General features: G+C 37.5%; 2 protein-coding genes across 2 annotated transcripts in view; both read left to right on the top strand.

The window, feature by feature from the left end:
* The window catches only part of PTPRR (protein tyrosine phosphatase receptor type R), a gene marked incomplete at its 5' end in the record, with an annotated part of 112,669 nt that extends 103,649 nt beyond the window's left edge, over positions 1 to 9,020 (top strand). The window contains one exon of the mRNA XM_022571538.2: positions 7,840 to 9,020. Within this exon, the coding sequence (XP_022427246.2) occupies positions 7,840 to 7,933 (94 nt within the window). The remainder of the gene's footprint in view (positions 1 to 7,839) is intronic.
* A 581-nt stretch (positions 9,021 to 9,601) lies between these two features.
* PTPRB (protein tyrosine phosphatase receptor type B) overlaps positions 9,602 to 21,573 on the top strand; it is a 118,319-nt gene continuing 106,347 nt past the window's right edge. Inside the window, exons 1-3 of the mRNA XM_022571539.3 lie at positions 9,602 to 9,767; positions 11,041 to 11,436; positions 20,591 to 20,841. Of these exons, the coding sequence (XP_022427247.2) occupies positions 9,713 to 9,767; positions 11,041 to 11,436; positions 20,591 to 20,841 (702 nt within the window). The 5' untranslated portion in view covers positions 9,602 to 9,712. The remainder of the gene's footprint in view (positions 9,768 to 11,040; positions 11,437 to 20,590; positions 20,842 to 21,573) is intronic.

Genomic DNA, 21,573 nt, shown 5'->3' with positions numbered 1-21,573 from the left:
AGGTTGACCTCAGGCAATCTTTTCCTCACTGTATTTCTTTTCATCCCACTCGACACCTCTGAACTCTGGAAGAACTTGAAAACAGAATTTGGGAAGTGAAACACATAAAATAATTTGTGATCCCAAAGCCTTTTTTTTTCTCCTCTTTCCCTCTTTTTTTTCCTTCCCCAGAAACAGGAAACAATCTGTCTAATCCACCCTTTTGAGAGTCAGTAGTGAAATCTGCAGTTGTCTTTGTACATCCTTACCTTGGAGGCCTTAAATTGCAATGACATCCAAAGACCTTACTTGTGGCTTCCCAGACAGGATAGAAAAATGCTTCCAGTGTGCGTCATATCATTGTTTAAATGTTTTGATTAATCACTTTAGTTTGATGATTTTTTTTTTTAACTATAACAACCTAAGAAGAGGAATACATATGCCACCAGTTTCCTAGGCTAATATGTGTCCATATTAGCAAAACTAGGTTAAAATAGTTCCAAAGCTAAAATTTTCACCTCTTGGTATAATTTTTACCAACCTTTGTCTTACATTTAGCCATATCCTTCTGCAATCCCAACTAATCCCAGAGATTCCCCTTAATTAGTGAATTTCAACGATCTCATTTGAAGATCAGGGATTGAACATTTTGGTTTACTTATTTTCAGAACACTTGAAGGTAAAGCTTAGAAATTGGTTTGGATTTACTTGACATCACAGTTCTTGAGACCATAACAAGACGTCCTCTCGTAAAACAGATAATGCCAACCGAATCTTCCAAGTGGTTGTCAGGACGACCTTTTCCTTCTTCTCAGCTAGGAGCCAATTGAGTGTTAACCTGGGTGTTCAGAAGAAGATTGGCTAGTTTTCAGGAAAAAAAAAAATGGAACTTAAGGTATGCTAGTGCATTGAATTATCATTTGACTTGTGTTGGCTTTTATGCCCTACAAATACTTTGTAGAAAAAAGTATCTATATTCAAAACACCCGGTCAGAAACAATCAAAATGTTTAAGTTCTTCGTCCTTGAAATGACATGGTATATAGACACAGGGAAGATGTCTGTCTGAGACACCCCAAGTTCAGCCCCAGACGTTAGCCTTGTTTGACTCATGCCCAAGCTATCAGACCCATGAGGCACATTAACATCCACAACTTTTGTTCTAAATTTACTGTACCAAACTTTACCAAAAGAATTCCAGATTCAAAAATAATAAAAAGCCAAGGAGCGTAAGTTCCATTGTTAGCCCAGAAGTGAGTCACCGCTGCAGCATTTCTTCTGTCTACTGATTAGACCGGATACGCTCTGGGCGGTGCAGCAGGAAAGGCTTGTTGCTCTTTGTATGTGTGAGTTAATAGTCACAAAAGGTCACAATTTTAACATGTTAAAAACCAAATCTCTCTCCTGGGCATCTGGAGGGGGTTTTTTCAACACACCCTCCCAGTAGCGAAGGTGAAAAAATATATAGTTTTTTCTCTTCTAACCTGAGTTTACCCTCAGCTGACAAAGCTATGTGCTTTTCTGCAGAGCGTCCGAGAAGACACTGATTTTTTTTGTTTGATGGGGCTAAGGTGACATGTGCTATCTGACATTTCTGGAAGGGCAGTATATCTGAATCCTCTCTGGCCTGGCCATACACACTGTTCATATTCTGTGGCCACAAAGAAATCAGAGCCTTGCACCCAACACCATTTTTGCAGTAAAAGAAGTGACTTTCTTCCAAAGCATGAAATGGGGCAGAATTAGGGTGACCAAATAATATGTCATCCAAAGCCAGGCACTTCTGAGAGTGAAGTGGGGCTTTATTAATAATTACACCATTGGGCTTCCCTGGTGGCACAGTGGTTGAGAGTCCACCTGCCGATGCAGGGGACACGGGTTCGTGCCCTGGGCCGGGAAGATCCCACATGCCGCGGAGCGGCTGGGCCCGTGAGCCATGGCCGCTGAGCCTGCGCGTCCGGAGCCTGTGCTCCGCAACAAGAGAGGCCACAACAGTGAGAGGCCCGTGTACCGCAAAAAAAAAAAAAAAAAATTACACCATTTACAGGAGTAAATCAGGACTGTCCCAAGCAAACCAGATGCACGATCACCCTAAGGGCTTATGTTAACTAAGCATTTACCAACAGAATAAGAAATAGAACACGTGGCATTTATTTAGTACTCTCAATGCCACTGTGCTAAGCATTTTATGGATTATCTCATTTAAACCTTGCAAAGAGTGAAACTTTATTAGGTAAACACCGTTTGCCAGGCCAGTGGTTTTTAAACTTTTTTTTAGTGAACAACAGGAAACAAAACACTGGGAAGACAAAATCTTCTACAAAACACCAATATGGAAAACCATTAGCAATAATTAATAAAAGAAAGAAGGATAGGAAGGAAAGAAAGAAAGAAAGAAAGAAAGAAAGAAAGAAAGAAAGAAAGAAAAAGAAAGAAAGAAAGAAAGAAAGAAAGAAAGAAAGAAAGAAAGAAAGAAAGAAAGAAAGAAAGAAAAGAAGGAAGGAAGAAAGGAAGAAAGAAAGAAAGAGAAAGAAAAAGAAAAACTGTAAAAAGGAGAACTGCTGCCCTGGTCAAAACTGTGATTAGAAGCCAGTCCTAAAGGCCCACCCTCCTTCTCCACTACAGGCACCACTGTAGAACCCTGGGCTCCTGGGAATTCTGTGAATAGCCTTTGGCTAGACATTGATAGGCTCTGACTCATTTAATCCTCACAATCTTGATGAGGTTTGTCATTAATGTCATTTTATAGGTCAGGAAAACCCAGCTGGGAGGAACAAATGATTTGTTCAAAATCCTATAGCTGATAGGTTCAAAAGCAAGGATTCAAACTTGTCTCTGTCAGACTCCAAGTCCACTTCTTGCCACTAGGTCATCTACCTCCACTGTAGGTGACTTCTAGGCTGGTTAATATTTAGAAACATATTGGGATCTTTCCATCTTGGCTTGCCCAACCTGCGCAATATGGCAGTGCCTCTGCCAGGTGTGCTCTTAGTTCTACAAGGTCCTCAGAGGACTCATCCCAGAGCCTTCCAACTAGTCCTGTTTGACCAGATAGCACCAAAGAGCAATAGTAATAAAAACAGTTAGCACTATGGTACCGGCAAGTGCTTAGCTATGTGCTAATAAACAGTTTAAATGGACTGTCCCATTTATAGTTCACAACAGTGCTATGAGGCAGGTGCTCTTTGAATACCTCATCATGTCGCAGATAAGAGAACAGCACTGCAAAGATTATGTAATAAGGGTAAAGCAGCTAGTAAGTGGTAGTGACAGGATTTGTCTTGACAACAGTGTATGGTGCCTTTTAACCTCTTAACACACTTTGGTCCCTACTGGTAATGAACGTGATGCTTTGGCATTCTAAGTGCCTTTTCAGACTCACAGTGACTCTCACAGCTAACTGGGTTGCCTTGCCCTGCTTTTATATGACCTCACCCTTTTTTGATAATCTGATTCCTGTTTGGCAGTAGATATTGTAGCTTAATGCATTATACCCCCTGGGAAAAGATTTGTGCCCAAAGAGGACTCTCCAATGAGAAGACAATGCTTTAATATAATGTACTAGGTAATGGTGGTGATGTCGGCGTGCTGCCCGACTGATGACAACTTTTCTCCACTGAAGCAGCATCTTGATCACCATGGAAATCTTTTAAAATCTTAACTTTGGTCAAGTTTAAACTATGATCTGTTGGAGGTCAAAGATTATTTAGTGCCTGCTCTTTAAAAGGGAGTTGGATAATGCCTTTTAAAGTAATAAAAAGAGCATCCCTACTTCTTACCTTCGAAGACCAGCTTGCTTAGGAACTTATAGATCCAGGCCTCAGCAAGTCCATGGAGCCCTGTCTGACCTGAAAGGTACCTGCAGTCCAAGTCAGAGCTCTCCTGGAGGCTGAATCAGTACAGGGCTCTCTTGAGGGTTCATGATTAATCTCACGTTGTTTATTTATTCCATAAATGTATTTTGTATATAGGCACTATATTAGCTTCTTGAGTATTTTTCACTATGGCCAGCCTAAAGAAGACTGTATTTGTCCCATAACAGAATAAAATCTGCAGGGTAATCCTAGAATTCAAGTTCTTACAAAGATCAACAGAGAATTCTACATACCAATATATTCAATTGGAAATTTAATATTTTAAAAGATGAGTGTAATGAGTTCCTGATTTTGAGTCAGCCTCCAGTTAATGCATTCTGGGATGTCCCTTGCCTTCTTTTAGTCTGGAGTTTATATGTTTTCATATAACATGAGACAGCATGGCCTGGGTAACTTACTTGACAGGTGTTTACTTAGGACTAGTAAGTGCTTTTCACTTTTGCAAATATGCAAAGACTATAACATCATGCCTGCTCTTAAAGGATCTAAAACCCAGTTAAACATAATTTTGGAATGGGATTAGACAGTATATCACACGATATCAAATTACTTATAATAAAGACCCTATCTTAGCCCTGTCTTTCTCTACTGCCTTATAAATGACAGATAAAAAGACATAAGGCATGCTTGTTAACTATCTGGGAGACACCAATCTGGGGGTGAGAAATAGAGGCTAATATACTGAATGATAGAAATAGTGATATCAGTAAATAAGAACTTTGTGCTGAAACCAACAAGTTGAAGTTAATAGGAATAAACAAAAAGTTCTGCATTTAGTTTGAAAAAACTCAGTAGCATAAGTACAGGATGGAAGAGAGCTGTAATTTTCACATTCAAAAAAATCCTGTGGACTTTTTCATTAACCCAAAGCTTCACTTACTATCCTAAAATGCTTGCAAAGCACCAGGCACTAGGTAGGCACTGTGGGATCTTTCCACCCAGTGCACCTGTAGATGCAAACTCATTGGTCTATAACGTGGAGTCCAAGGGGGAAAATATTCCCACTGACTGGATCTCATTGGGAGTAGACACGACACTCTAAGAAGGTCATATTTGATAAAAACAGCCTGTAGAAAGGGGAGACTAGATGGGTGAGTGACAGGGAAACCAGCCTGCATAGAAATATTGAGTGACCACAGGATGTTTAGTCTAGAGAAGAAAAGATTACGGGACTTTGATGGTTGTTTTCCAGCATTTAGAGACTATTGTGTGACTATAAGAGGAGCCTTAAGGTTTTTTGGGGTTATTTCAGTTGGACCAATGGGGCGGGTGAAAGTTAGAGAGGGGCAGATTCATTCTGATGTCTTCAGAAGTTTCCCTGCCAACCTTGGCAAAGCCTGAACACTCCAGCAGAAACGAGCTGACCATCTACCATGTAGACTGCTCCCTTTTGGAAAGACAACATTTTGTTGGCAGTTGGAATACATGATCTCAGAGGATCCCTCTGATGTCAATGCTCTCCCTTTTATTTTTCAAAACAAGTGGGAAGTAACCTAACTTTTCCTATACCTTCCTTAAGCCTTGAGACCCACAAGAATTTTGCTAGCCTACAACTAATGAGTTCATTTCCCCATCTTCTCCAACTTCGCTGGCAGAAACAACATTGACTTAGTTAACAGAATGTCATAGTAAGTATCCTCCAAGCATTAAAATACACTGCTAACCTATCTGGGGTAAAATTGTAATTAAAACCTAGACTGTGCCTTCATTCATTCACCAGTTGGACATGTAAATACCAGTGTTCACCAGAACATACAATCAGGGGAAAATCTTGCCTCAGTGTGAAGTAAATGGTGGGAAGAAGTTCACAGACCAGAGTCCGTGAGATGGAGCACATATAAGGCTCCACATACCATCTGCAGCTCAAGGAGGGGGACTAATGAGCTGTGCGGATGCCAGAGGAAGGGAGGCACCTCTCAGCTCCCTGGAGCTGCCTCAATATTTACCGTGGCTGGATCTCCCAAGCTTCACAGTCAAAGCCAGCATATTCCGGACACCTGCTGTTTTTAGGTGTGCCCAGATGTCATCAGCTAAGAAGAGGAAAAGTCACCACATCCTCAGTTGGCCATTCCTGTTGTCAACTTAGGATCAAGGAACAATTTGGCCAGAAAGTTGCCTTCAGTACAACAAAATGTGCAGTTCTAGGGAAGAGGACCGATGAAATATTTCTGCCAATAAGTTGCAGTCACCAAAAAACGTATATTTACCTTTTTATTTCTTGCCAAATACATCATTTGGGCATTATGTCGACCAATTTAGTGTCGTCTTGAAGGGTGAAGTGTTACTAACTCAATATCACTGCTTAGTTTAAACGGGTGAAATCTTACTGCTTTAGTATCTTGTGAGCTTGTGTTTATAGAGGTGGGCAAGTAAACATAGGTACAAGCCCAGTTTTAGTTATTACCATTAACTAGAAATCACACTACAGTGAGGCAGTATATTTCGTTTTTTAAGTTGAAGAGCTCAAAGGCCTCAAAATAATTATTTTGAATGGTAACAACAGCCACTAGGAAGAACTAGCTAAAACATAAGTTTAAAATTGGTTGTAGCATTGGTTGTAGAGTTATGAAGATGATAAGACTTCAAATAGTTACTAATAGGGATGTAGTTATTCAGTGAGCAGAAAAAATATGTAACATTTACACAACTATCAGTAGCTTTGCCACGTAAAAGAACCATTATCAAAAAAACAAAATGCCACATAGCTATTTTATGTATAAAAGTATAACGAGGAGCATCATTACTTCTCATGAAGTCAGATACCTTCTACTAAGCTAAAACATAAGGTATTGGGCTTCCCTGGTGGCGCAGTGGTTGAGAGTCCGCCTGCCGATGCAGGGGACACGGGTTCGTGCCCCGGTCCGAGAAGATCCCACATGCCGCGGAGCGGCTGGGCCCGTGAGCCCTGGCCGCTGAGCCTGCGCGTCTGGAGCCTGTGCCCTGCAACGGGAGAGGCCACAACAGTGAGAGGCCCATGCACCGCAAAAAAAAAAAACAAAAAACCAGAAGGTATCTAGGGATGATAATGAAAATGACAAAGGGAAAAAAGCAAGAACCAATTCTCTTTCCAACTCATATAAGGGCCCACCTGCTATTGTGGGTTTTTTTCATTAATTTTTATTGGGATATAGTTGTTTTACAATGTTGTGTTAGTTTCTACTGTACAGCAAAAGTGAATCAGCTATACACATACATATATCCCCTCTTTTTTGGGATTTCCTTCCCATTTAGGTCACCACAGTGCCTTAAGTAGAGTTCCCCGTGCTATACAGCATGTTCTCATTAGTTGTCTATTTTATACATAGTATCTGCTATTGTGTTTAGATACTCGGCACACCACCCCCAAAGGTTGCTTCCACATAACATACTCAAATAGACCATTCCAAGGTAGTTTTTTTACTCGTAGAAAGAGCAACATTTCACAGTTGAGTTTTGTTTAGTAAACCTACATCAATCAATTTTAATCCAAGTGCATAAATCTGTATAAAATGAATGATAAGGCACCCGAGAAGTAATACTGACACTCCAGATACGTGAATTTATTTAACCCTCAAAACAATCCTATGAAATAGGTGCTGTTATTCTCCCGCTTTAACAGAGGAGGAAACTGAGACACAAAGGGTTTTAAGGAACTTGGCCAAGATCACACAACTAAGAATTGGCATAGGAGGGATTTGAACTCAGTCTGGTTCCAAAGTCCAAGTACCTAACCATGAGGCTGTACTGCCTCTCCAGTGACAATATGTTGGTAAAATTAATCAAATGCCTACTGTGTACTAGGCACTGTGTTAATCCCTTTATATACAGTAGCATATTAAATTCACCAGTTGGGTCATCTGGACGTAGGTAAGAGAGATAACAAAAGAATCACCAGGCCAACTGTTCTGTGTGTCTTTAGCCTAACACCTGCGTTTGGGTGTGGTCGCTGAGTTACTTGAGACTGTGGGACGTTAGCAATAAATTATTATATTATCTCTTCCTTGCAGGGGTGGAATGGTCCAAACCAGTGAGCAGTATGAATTTGTGCATCACGCTCTGTGCCTGTACGAGAGCAGACTTGCGGCAGAAACTGTCCAGTGATTCTCTGAAGACTTACCAGACCATCGCTCTCTAGGGGTGATTAGTCAATTACCCACTTGAGGCTTCTGGAAGGAGCTTCCTGCAGTGGAAGCAAAGAGAAGATGTGAAGCCAAGCTGGGGCATGGATTGTGGAAGATGGCAACATATTCAAGATTGCCAGCCTCTTGTGTATATGAATGCATTTGTAAGCATCCCCTAAATTATCTTGAAGGTCCTTTGCTGATGGAGGTATGATTGATTTCTCACACAGCTAAGGAGGATTTTGTTTTGTCTGTATTGACTATCTACCACACAGAATATATGTATGAAATTTATGTCATCAGATGACGACTTGAAGAGCTGCTGAAGAAATTATTATTGTGTGTTTAGATGCTTTTATGTTTGCAAAAACTCTGTCTTGTGAATGGACTGTCAGCTGTTAAACTGTTCCTGTTTTAAGTGCTAATTCCTTTCTCAGTTACTAGAATCTTGCCGCTAAAGTTGTGATTGAAAATGGATTTTTAACAAATAAGTCCTTGTTTTTGAAAAAAAAGTCAGAAGCAGTAACTATTTTATATGGAAATGTGTCTTGAAAATATTATCTATTAAATGTGTATTTATCAGTACCTCGTACCAATCAATTACAGAGCACAATGATTGTCATTGGGTATATATGTATTTACTCTCTACTATTGGGCATAGAGGTGGTTTCTGCTCCAGAATTCTACCCACTGTATTTCTACATTGTGAGTCATTTTACTTTCAAAGGGAAAAACAAATTTGTAGCAACTATGATGTGTTAAGAATTTTAAATACTTGTCTCTCTTTTACTAAGAAAGAATTTTTGAATATGCTGTCTACCTGAAATATCTCTCCCAGCAAAAGGCAGATGCCTTTGGGAATGATGTAACCTGTCTCATTTCCAGAGCTTCTTTAAAAGGATGCTGCCATGGATATCCTTAAATCTCTGAAAGGATTTAATCCTCAAGAGACAAATAAAGCTTAAAAAAAAAAAAAACGACACTCAGCAAACACTAGATGTTCTGCTCAAATATGAATTTTTAATGCAGCTAATGCATTTAATGTTGACTTTGTTTCCTACTGCCAATAAACTACTCTTAATACTAAATGTTGAGTAAGGCATGGACTTTTTTTTTCCTATTTGAAGCGAGACCATTATCTTTTGGGGAAAGCCTGAAGTCGATAGTGGGATGGGTTTAATTTTAGTCTGCCTCTCCCCAGTGGAGATGGCTATTTCAAACTGTAGTATTGTCAACACTTGAGAGATAATGATCTAGAAGTGCCATCATTACGTGGTTTTCCTCGATAGGCTCCCAGCTATCACTATACAAACAGTACATGTTTATGTCTTTGTATCACTTGTCGCAGACTCTCATAAATTACACGATTTCTGTTTGTTCAGCAGAATCGCATCACCTGAAGAGATGGAACGTAGGAACATTCAGTTACCTAAGATTACAATTCCTTTCTTCCTTCTTGAGCTTAAGTAGTCATGTGCCACAGGGATGGTAGAAGAAAACTTACAAGTTTTATTCTGCTCCTGAAGGCTGGAATATTTTCTACATAAAAAAAGAGAGGCAATCATAATCCCTTCTTTCTAAGGAAACAGAAAAGGACAACTGGTGTAAAACTTCCCCCAAACAATTCAATAGGAGGAAGTGCTCGTCACTGACTTTTCCCCCCACCATGAAGGCACATTTCCTTCCTAGTCTTTGCTTCTCTTATCTGGGAGATTTTTTTTTTCCTCCAAGCGAAGCATGAACAGTCGTTAAGTGGAAAATGGAGGCTGAATTTTACGTGGCGATTCTTACCTGCTTCATCTTCGGGAACTCAGGTGAGTGGGTCTGCCTCAGTTTCCTGAGGCATTTCTCCAACAGCCTGCAGTGGAGTCTCTGTCCTTTGAAAAGTGTCTGAAACAAGGCGGAAATGGAGCCGGGTCTCCATGGCAGTTTAGCCAAAGACAATGAGGAGGGGGAATAAAACGAGCCTGCCATGCCCACACAGTTGAGATTTCTCTCCAAAAGAAAATAAATGGCCTTCTCTTGTGTCTTCCAAATGCCTCAGGCAGCTCCTGAAATGGCATCCTTACAGCAGAGAGTAAAGTAACCCTGAGGGGGGAAGAATGTATCATTATGTAACAGTCTGTGGCATCTCCATGCTTTTTCCCTGTCAGGCTATAGTTTTGTTTCCTTTGTGTTAAAGAAAGAAAATATAAGAAATATGGTTAAAGGGGGTTGGGGAACTGTGGTGTGTTTTATTTGGAAGTTGTGATTTTTGGAACGTCTGAATATTTTCATGGGCGAGCTGAGAAAATTAAGTAAAAGCACCTTGAAAATGGTTTTTGAGCCTGAATATCTCATTTTTTAATCCTGATGTTTAACAATTGGGTATTTAGTTTCCTTACACGGAGTAGAGGTGATTTTTTTAATCTATTAGCATTTGAAGGAAGACTGTAGATACTGTCACAAAATAGAGAAATGCTTCTCCCTAGGATTATAAAAAAATTAGTTTGTGATAATTAATACTTTCATTTGGTTGCTATTAGCTAGGAGGGTGTGCTAAGAGGAATGAGAAATTTTATTTGTGGATAAATATATCCAATTTTTAAAAATTATGTTCAAACTAGTCCATTTGTATACTAACACTTATTGCAATAGTAATTTAAGGTTTGGAAAAAGGGTTGCTTTTTTAGAGTGGGGGATGGAGGTGAGGTGGAAGGAGTGAAATGGTTAAAACAGGAACTGGGTTTTTTATAACTTTAACATATTTAGTTATTTGGGCTAAAATATCGCACCATACTCTTTGGATGGTTTTGTTTCTTTTCCAAGCTTCCTTTCATTATTTCAACGGGGGTGTATTTTCTTCCCTAAGCCATGTGAAAGGAAAAGAAAGGGAGCTAAGTGTGACATTTTGACATTGTCTGCTTTGGGATTTTAAATCACATGTGTTGAATCTGGGAATAGTCACTTGAAATGATAGCAATTGCAAAAGATAAGTAAACCTCGTATTTTGACCTGGCTGATTTGTGGGTGGGTTGTTTTTGTTTTCGTTTTCTGGTGGGCCTTATGATTTGCTACGTAGTACTTGATGAGCTTCTCATCTTCCAGAGGGGTTTCAGATTGTCCATGTCCAGAAACAACAGTGCCTTTTCAAAAATGAGAGAGTGGTCATGGACTTGTGCAATGGGACCAGCCAGAACCAGCAGTGGATGTGGACTGAGGATGGGAAGCTCCTTCATGTTAAATCTGCTCTGTGCCTGGGCATCTCTGATTCTTCCGGTGGCCCTTCCCGATCCGCCATCTTTGCCCCCTGCTCCCGGGCACCTCGATGGACTTGCTATGAGACGGAAGGGTTCCTTGAGGTGGAAAATGCCTCTCTCTTTCTCAAGAAACAAGGCTTCAGGGTAGTGGTCAAGAAGGGCAGGAAGTACCTCCACAGCTGGATGAAAATAGATGTCAACGAAGAGGGAAAACCAGTCAATGAAAGCCTCTGCTCTAAAAAAGGTGAGCTCTTCCTTTCGGAATCGATTCTGAAAGTTTTTCTGCTAAATGTCTTGTTTTTTCACATTCAAGGGAAGTCCACATGCCCCAACAAAATTCCTATGGAAGATTCATAAGCTAATGGAAATGGATCACGTGGTACCCACTGACTTGGAAAACTTCATTATCTTCATTAAAATAAGCTCAGCTTTTTCTATCTCTCATTCTTCCTTCCTTTTTTTCTTGCTTCTTTGTTAATTCAACAAATATTTCTCGAGCTTCTCTTTTGTTCCAGACATTAAGCACTTTGGTTTAGTACTACTAAATGTGGCTATGTAGCTCTATGTACATATGTATATGCAATGACTAAAACCAATGATCAGGAAATTAATATTTTTGCTGATTTAGACACTTCTATTCTCTGATTATGAGGAACTATTACAACATCATAATGGTGCTTGCTAAGACTGGGAAGATAATAAATTATGCTTTTGACAATCTCTTGTACTAATGTTTAAGGGTAGATATTTTTTGGAGATAACATATTTTGAAATGGTAAGAACCAATGGGCAGCCACAGAGTTTTCTAATTTGTTGATCTTTGATGGATATAACCTAGCTGATGGACACATATAAAAACTTGTATACACGTGCATACATTTTTGGTACAACATACAGTTCAGTCCTAGACTAGGAATTTTTATTTGTGGATACGGCTTAATTTTCTATTTTATTGAATCATCTTATTGCTTATTTACTCCTCTATTAGAGGTTTGCTTTAGGAAGTCATGAAGGATAAAAGAATTATTACATATTAGGTATAAGTCACTGGAGGAATTCTGTAGAAATGAAGCCGTTCATTAAGATTAAAATTTGTCAAGGTTAAGGGATTTGTCCCAGATAATTAAGTGGCAGAGGTATGATTAGAACCCAAGTTTCTTGATTCTTCAACCAGTACATGTTTCATTTTATAGTACTTCCCAAATGCTTACACAGACTCTTGCCCAATTGGCTACATCCAGAATCATCTGGTGGGGAGACGGAGTAGAGGGAATCATTGCCATCATTTCTTCCTCTGTGATCATCTCCAAGATTTGATTCCAAGAAATCTATATTTGGGCATGATACTTGATATTTTTTTAAAAGTTCCCCAAATAATTTTGATTCACCTCATCTGAGGATCAACATCCACTGTACCTTTAAATCTTTTTATTAGGTGTTGATTTTTGAGGCTTATATGAGTTTTTTTCACCACACTGATCTTTGAACAGTTATCTGTCATTCATTCACTTCAAAAATTAGACAAACATCTAATTAGGTGCCAATTAAATGCATGGGCTCTTCTACAATACAAGAAGAGTCCCTGTTCTTATAAAATTTCTGATATGAGAGTAAGATAAAAAACATGTGAAAGTTAATTAGAAAATTCAACTTTATCAGAGAGTATACAGCATATAGCACCAGTTCATACAATTCCTTTCCTGTAGTTCATCTAACTAGGCCTGTCCTAAACAACACAGAAACATTGTAAATATTTCAGTTGTAAGGTGTATGGTTATACACAAGAAGTGAGATTCCTCCCCAAATCCTAATCAAACCTTATTTAGAAGAATATTCTTTCATTAGAACTTTTTAAAAGCACATATGGATTCAGTAGATATGGGTTATTTAAGGTAGAAGATAATTCATGGAAAAAATATGGGTTATTTAAGATAGAAGATAATTCATGGAAAAACTATCTCCTTTGACCTTCATACAAAACATGCCCAGTGACGGACTTCACTTCAAAAGTAAAGTAGATACAATATATCAGTTACAGTTAACCACTGAACATGCCATATCCAAAAATGCCTGATAATGTGTGTTGGGAAAAAAAATGGACTTCTAGAAAAAGCAGAGCTAAAATTTGTATGATTCTAGTTCAAAAAAATCTTATATTTGAATATGCATATGTACAATGTATACTTCTGCCTTAACGTGGTTATAAGCTAACAGACACATTTTTCTTCTCCATCCACACAGAATGATATTGGTTGACCCATAGCATGAACACTCACTGATTTTCTAGAGAATCCATTGTGAAAAATTAAATTGCATGCAGATGTTTGTGATGAATGATTCCAAATGTCCTTTCTTAAAGAGTTGATAACTAAATATTATACTCTTAAGCAGTACAAATATGCATGTTGTTAATCCATAGGATGTGATTTTTAAAATTAGGTTCTTCAGTAAAAGCATGCCTGTGAAGGTCAAAATCTGAACCATACATTTCATGTTTGTTTCATAGAGGAAACATTCATGATGCCATTCAAGTATCTAAGTAATATTTCTCTATTACCTACTGGGTGCCAGAGCTCGTGCTAGTAACTGAAGTACTCTACACCAGTGATTCTCAACCCAAGCTTCACATCAGAATCCCAATGGGACCTTTGAAATAGTATTAATACCCAGGCTTCATCCTCTAGGCCAACTAACTCAGGCATTATAATTTTTAAATGCTTCCAAGGTGATTCTAATGTGCAGCCAAAGTTGAGAATCACTAAATATGTCTTGCTTCTTAGGATAATGGGGAAGGCAAATAGGTAAATAATTAATTACAATAGAGTGTAAGTAGGAAAAAAAAAAAAAACCCCTCCCTCCAATATATATTCTTGCCAGTGTGTCACATTAAGCAACTGTGGGTTTTTTTTTTTTCGTTTAAAAGATAATTCTTAAATTGGATATTTTTTAAACAATCCTTTGAGTGCCCACTGGATTTTGTCATAATTTAGCTATGCTTCATTCTCAATAAGACACCTTTTTTCTTCTTCTACCTCTCCTTTACTCGAGTCCCTCTATACAGGGAGGGTGAATTGAATAGGTGGGTTAAAATTCAATTCAAAAGTTAAGGTGAAGGTTTTTGAGAGAAGGACCTATACTAGGTAGGGTCAGATTTCCTCAAATAATCAGCACTACTGCAATGATTTTTTATTAGGAGAAGAATGTAAAATTGACCTGTATTTAAAATTTTTCATATAATTTATATTTCTTTAAAACCCCTTGGGACTTCCCTGGTGGGCCAGTGGTTGACACTTTGCCTTCCAATGCAGGGGGTGCAGGTTCAACCCCTGGTTGGGGAGCTAAGATCCCACATGCCTTGCAGCCAAAAAACCAAAACATAAAACAGAAGCAATATTGTAACAAATTCAATAAAGACTTAAAAATAAATAAATAAAACCCCTTAAAATAAGCTTTTAATGGACAAATAGAATTTAATGGGACCTTATTAATGGGAATCTAATTAAAAAGAATATATAGATTGTGTAGAACCAGGATCACCAGTACGTAGTAGAATACCAAATTAAAGAAAAGATGGATTGAGATTTTTGCCATTCCCTCTGAATTTCAAGTTTACCCTTAAAGAATATACTACACATCTTCATTCTGGACAAAAAAAAAAAAAAAAAAAAAGTGTACCTGGTAGACAGACTCTTTTATAAAAAATCAAACTTTTAAGATCAATTTTTTAAAAATTAGAGGCTTATAGCTATTATTCTGAATAGTAAGAGTAATAATAAAAAGCATTGCCTCCAAAATGCCAACACATCTGGCTAAAAATTACAAAATTTCATTCTCCACGTATATTCTTTTGTCAATCAGTTGCCAGATATCCAGTTATCTGGAAACCATCTTACCTTTAGCAAGGTGTCAATAAAACAAGTGATTGACAGATTCTAATTTTTCCTCCCTATATTTTGGTGTTATATTGTATAGCTACATCCTTAGAGTCACTGTATTAAGAGTATGACTTTTAGAAACATTTTGTGTATAATTTCTCAGTCTCTATAAATTCACACAAGGCAGTGGTCAATAATGCAATAAGGAAAAACCAAATTGTGTTTTGTTCAACAGTGTAGCAATTTTAAATAATCACACATTTGACTTTTTTAAGGATTATTATTACTTTAGTAGTAAAAATGCATTCTGAGGCTCAAATCTCTAATTTACAAGCTCTTAAAACATAGCACTCCTAAGTAAAGGGCTTCCTGCATAGCAAAAACCTTATAAGCTAAAGCGAAAATTATATTGGTCTACAGTTTGGGGGGTCCTTGTACATTTCTAGGAAAGTTCACTAGAAATTCAATTGAAAAGATCATTTTTCCATGACCAAGTCTTTTGTATATACAGGAGATGCAAAAGGAAAAGAGTTAGAAAAACTAAATTACTGTGCTATAAACCTGTTAACAGGGATCATAACTTAGAAATCTTCATCTCCTTTAAAGGTAATCTTGGTTCCCTTGGTCAATAAATGCTGTCTAAATTAGTAAATGTTTCAATTTCTAAAAGGTGCTGAATATCAGAATTATTGGGAACAATAAAGGAAAGCTAAGGACTACTTTATGCCACTATTGAAGTCATGACTGTTGCTTTTCTCTTCTTCCCAAGTTAAGAAGAATTTTTAAATCAAAAGTTACAGTTGCATCTATTCCAACCGGAAATAGTCTTGACACCACAAGCAGACAACAAAGGTTACAGTGGCCGAATCATTGAAGTTTTATGGACCTACATGATCTGGAAAATAACTCATTCATTGGCCCCCTCTTTTATATGGGTAACAGAGAAATCTACTCAAAGGATATTACTGATCTGCAAGCATATCTAAGCAAATAATCCTTAGGAGAGGGAAATAAAAGCATTCTAAACTTGAAAAGTTTCCACAGCACCAGCACAAATCTATTGGCAGGTAGACTATGCTCATGTAGTTCTAGGTCTTCTGGATGAAGAGTACAAAATTCCGTCTAGCCTTTGGATACCTATTCCAAGGAATGCCAAGTCTCCCTACAAGTATAAACACCTGGATGATTGTCTAAAATTGTTACTTTCACTAAGATGTTTCATATTGTATGAAGAGAAACATTGTATATGTCAGCCAACCAGTCAACATTTATTCAGCGTCTACTACAGATTCATTCATTCAGCTCTCATATTTATCTGAGGACAGGCAAATTTTTGCAGACATATTTTCAATATCCCTGATATAGCTGAGTTAGTAAAATTGTTAAAAGAGATTTCACTGCTGAAGTAAATCATACTGTTGGCTGGCTTGATATACCTGTTGGTTAAAGTAATTGTTTAATTGTATTCATACAGGTGAGGGAATAAGCATTGTAATAGGTAAACAATCATGTATGCTCTTGGGAGACAGGGTTTTAGTAACTTATTTCCTTTAGGGATTGTTGGAGTGCTTGTAAATACAGAGAGCTTGATGGGAAATGAACAAAGCAAAACCGAAAGTGTCTTTTGTATATACAGACTCTACTTTGACCAAATTGGCTGTCACAGCCATTTTAGAGTTTTTCTCCTAGCATCATTATAACAACATGGGTCTTGCAATTAGCCATTTATTTACATGATCATTGAAAATCATCTGGTCATGATTATTAATACATGCTTTATACGATCATTAAAAAATTTCTAACACAGTATCCAGAGTCCCCCAACGATTTTCAACCTGTGACACATCAATGAACTTATCAGGGCCCTGTAACCAGGGCCACAAATGACTTTCATATGTGCTCTTATATCTTTGTGGGTCCCTTTCTCCACTGGGAAAAATAAAATAAGTTAATAGATTTTCATGTGTCCTAACATTCTCATTCTTTCATGATATGTGAAAAAATTTTTTAACATTTTCTTTGACCGTGAAAGTTCTTTATGAAAAATTATTTTCAAAGAAATTAAATCATTTCATGGGCCCTAAAATCATGGGCCCTAGGCAATGTTCCAATGTGCTTAATGGATGAGCCAGCCCTGGACACACCAAGTTATTCACCCACTTTCCATCTGCCCTTGCCCTGACCCTGTTTAAGTAGCCTCTGGCTCAGCATGTCTCTCCCACAGCCTGGTAGCCATGAACTTTTAAGCCATTTTTCCCCCTCCATCCTTCTACCCCACCATCTTATCCTTTTCCAATGTATGTGTTTGTACATACAATGTATGTGTTTGTTGGGGCATTAGGATAAACCAGGCACATCTTCATAAGGCAACCCGTAGTACAGTAGTTGAGTAGTAATTGGCTTTTGAAAAGCATTTCTTTGATTGGCTAAGCTTTCATTTATTTTTTTAACCTAATTTTTTTACTGTGCTATGCTTTGATGTTTTACTATGCTATGTCCTGGTATCAATTTCCATTTGTTAATTTTACTTTTTTCTAATCTTGCAAATTTTTAAGGTCTGTAAAAAAAAAACATTTAACCTCTGATTATGTATGCCTTCTCATTTGTTGTGTCTCCCATTGTTTGTAAATTCTCCATCTTTGGTACTCTTTTCAACAACTTTTCACTTCCTTACTCACTTTTTCAAATTTTAGGCATGTGTATTTTTTAATGTATCCTTTATTTCATTGACTACATTTTCTGAAATGTTAATTATTCATTTTACCATTTCTAATAATGATTTAGACTATTATAATTCCCAGACCTTTCACTTTATCTTTATTCTATCCCAATCTTGTTTAAAATATTTTATATATTAAATGTAAATATTTATGTATAGATATATATACACAAATCACCATTTTTCTAAGGTATCTTCTGTTTCATTTGCTAACTCTTTTCCAGATTATTTTCCCACTTTTAAAGGGCACATTACATTTGGTGTCTTCCTACAGAATGGAAAGTATCAATATAGTTAAAATGTTCTATCTCCAAAATGAGCTTTATTCAAGTTATTTCTTTCAATATGCTCGAAAGTTTTTGTATCATTTAAAAGAGGGAAACTAACAAATTGTGTTTTGTCTTTATTATCATCATACAAAAATTCCATTTCTATTATTGATTTTTTCTGAGGCAATCATAGATGAATTAATAAACTAAAATACATATTGCTTTTTTAAGAAATGTATTTGAAATATGGGCTTGATATGATGCAGTCATTGCAAGTCATCTTATAGGTGAGCTATCAGTGCTAAACTTTATTTTTCACACATTAAGTGCTAAAACTTCTGAGATTGGACCCAGGATGGTCTGCCTTATTTTGAATTGTGTTCTAAGAGGAATTGTGTATAATGTGGAAACAATGTAGTGGCAATGGTACAATAAAGCTTTTTAAAAATAGCTTCAACATATTGTTCCATTGTGTAAGAACTTTTCCTTGCATTTGTCAAAATATATCTTGTTCTTTCATGAACTGTAAAATGTATATACCTTTTCAAAGAACATCAGAAGAATTATAGAACCCAAAACATCCAAAGATCTACTACTTTTAGTATAATTTCATAGCACCCATTTCAACAAAGAGTTCAGGCAATGGAAAGATGAACTTATTTTCATCACCTTATATATTTCTATGATGGATTTTCTTTCCTCTCATCTACTTTATAATCCTTCAATGTCCACATAAGAAATGATTAGAATTCAGCTTTGCCTCATATTGTGTATACGGATAAAATTATATACTTGGATGTATATTACACCTGAGAAACTTATTAGAAATGCAGGTGCTAGTTCCCACACCAGATCTACTAAATCACAATTTCGGGGGTGGAGGGTGGTAGGGCGGTTAGGCTTCAGTTGTCTAACAAGCCCCAAAGGTGATGTGATGCCTAGCAAAGTTTGCAGATCACTGCTTTGAAATTCATGAAATTTGGAAATCAAATGTTAAGACTAAAGTTTCCTTCCTGCTTCTTGAATAGCACAAGTTAAAAACATAGGCACAAAGTGAAGGGGTACCGGACCTGAATATTCTGTAGGTCCTTTCTTTGGAAAAAAAGTGATGGCCTAAAATGGAAAATGGACTTGTTTGGTTTGGAGGGTTTTAAAAATACATTTAGAAGGTTAATTAAAGACAATTACAGAAGAGTAAAAATTTTTCCACAAGATATTCCAAAGCTACACGCAATGGCGATAAGCTATGTTATTTGCAGAAGAAATTTCAAGAGTGTTTTGATCATTTACCAAATTTGGGGGAAGTCTTGTTTCATCCATTGAATTAATTCTGTAAGCTGACTACAAAAAAAAATAGTTCTCAGGATGAGAACTTACCAACTGCTCCTTAGTGAAGAAGAGTAATCATAGGTTGACATGCTAAGACATATAATTACATGCTAGGTATTTGGAAGCTTGTCTCTGTCCTCACCTCATCATTAAATCTTTTTTTTTTTTTTTGAGGGTCTGAGAGCTAAAATTTTCACAGCTAAAATTGAAATCCCCTGTCAATTCAGGGGATTGGCATTGGCCAAAGCTCAAAATGACCAAAATACTAATCTCCACATACAGAAATGTTTACATCCCAACAATAGATCAATGTCTATGTAAAAGGACATTCTAACACCTAACTCAATTAAGACTGCAGGCTTAAGACTGCTTCTTGGAATTTGTTGTAAAGGCATATTGCTAATAGCACAGTTGGGTTTGTCCTGTAGAAGACACCCCAGAGATAAATGAATCTGGTCTGCCAGGCACAATGGAAGTGATAGTGGCACAGGATTCAAGAAGATAAAAACAAACAGAAACTACGGAGAATGTCTAAACATTTATCAAAGCCTAGATCTGGTAGATGTGCAGGTAGGGTTGCCAGATAAAATATACAACATTCAGTTACATTTGAATTTCAGATAAATGACAATTTTTTTGCATAAGCATATTCCTAATATACAATATAATATAATGTAATGTTGTATATTGGGGAGGTTATTAAATCTACTGAATTATTGGTTATTCATGTGAAATTCTAATTTAACTGGGCATCACATATTTTTATTTGCTAAAATTTGGCAACACTGTATACAGGGTACTCTGCACAACCCTCCACATCTCAAGGAAAAGATGCTTAATGGTAATGATTATTTTATTTACATTTAAGAGAACAGCTGATATTTACATCTTGCTAAATGTTAAAAAATACCATTTCCATTTTGAGCCTCTTTGTATGCTTATAGCACAGTTATAGCCCTGATAGCACAGTTTCCACAACTCTCCCTGCACCCTGTAAAATTGATAGGTGGATAAAATTGATAGATGGGTGAAATGGACAGGGCAAATGAGTATGGTCATACTCAAAGTATCTTCTATTTTTCATATAACTGAAGCTTATCTACATGCCCATTGTTAAAGCGGTCTTTTTCTAAGTAAAATTGCTTTTATGTGAAGAATCCCTAAAACATGAGGGTAATTTTAGCAACTGTCCTTTCTTTACCTCAGCTGGCCTGGGAGCAGAAGTCTCAGTAAGGAGTACTAGAAACACAACTCCTCCCCAAATCCCCACTACTTTTAATGCACTTCCATATAGCCCGGGACACCTTATTAGTAATACCACAGAGACCTTCGCCAGAAGTACTACAGAAAACTACAGCCAAAACAGCAGCCAGAGGCAGCACCCCAATCTGCAGATGGCTGGAACTACATCTTGGGTTCCCTGGACTACTCAACCCTTCTCCAGCACCACTGAAGAGGTAAGGGGAGAGGGGAGGGGAGGGAGTGTGGTTTGGTAAGGTCTCAGAAAGCCCATTGGTTGAAAAGTTTTGCTTTGCTGGAAATACTGCTACTCAAGCGGGAGATCAGGCACTCTGTGTCCTGGGTGCTAACTGTACATGAATGCATTCTGTGTAATGAGAAAATCTTTGGGATAGAATTAAAATTGCTACACCTTTATAAGCTGAAGAGAATTATAACTGCACTCCTGTAGGTTGGCCACATTTCTGAACCGACGTCAGGGTTCACAGGCTTACGATAACCTAAAACCAGGAAATAGAATTTGAAATCAGTCCCTTGCAGGTCCCCCTGGATATATTTCACAATCGTTTATGCTTATAAGGGAGGGGAGAGAGTCACAAAGCAATGGAAGATTCAGCAATCACTATAATGGATTTGTGAACATGGAAGAGGATAAGCTGAGTCTCATAGCAATTTCACATCAGCATCCGCAAGAGGACAGATAAATGGCTGAGAAGCAGCAATGACACAGCCATAGAGTCTGTTCACATAGTGTTTCCATTTCAGATGTTCGTCTCTTCGGTTTTGCTTTCCACTCAGGGTTTTAGGCTATCATTTTAGACAGTAACAGTGTAATTAAAACAAAATTTAAAAGCTAAGGTTTCATTTGGCAATATTTAGCTGTTTCCTAATAAGCAATCCAAATAATTTAGAGAGTAAAAGCCCAACACTATGCATATGACATGCATTTT

The sequence above is a fragment of the Delphinapterus leucas genome, chromosome 11 (genome assembly GCF_059928025.1).
Source record: "Delphinapterus leucas isolate spDelLeu-1000000601 "Yukka" chromosome 11, BTC_Dleu_Yukka2, whole genome shotgun sequence".
In the NCBI taxonomy this organism is placed as follows: Eukaryota; Metazoa; Chordata; class Mammalia; order Artiodactyla; family Monodontidae; genus Delphinapterus; species Delphinapterus leucas.
Note: the sequence above shows the minus strand (reverse complement) of the source record. Positions and strands in the feature narration are given on the sequence as shown.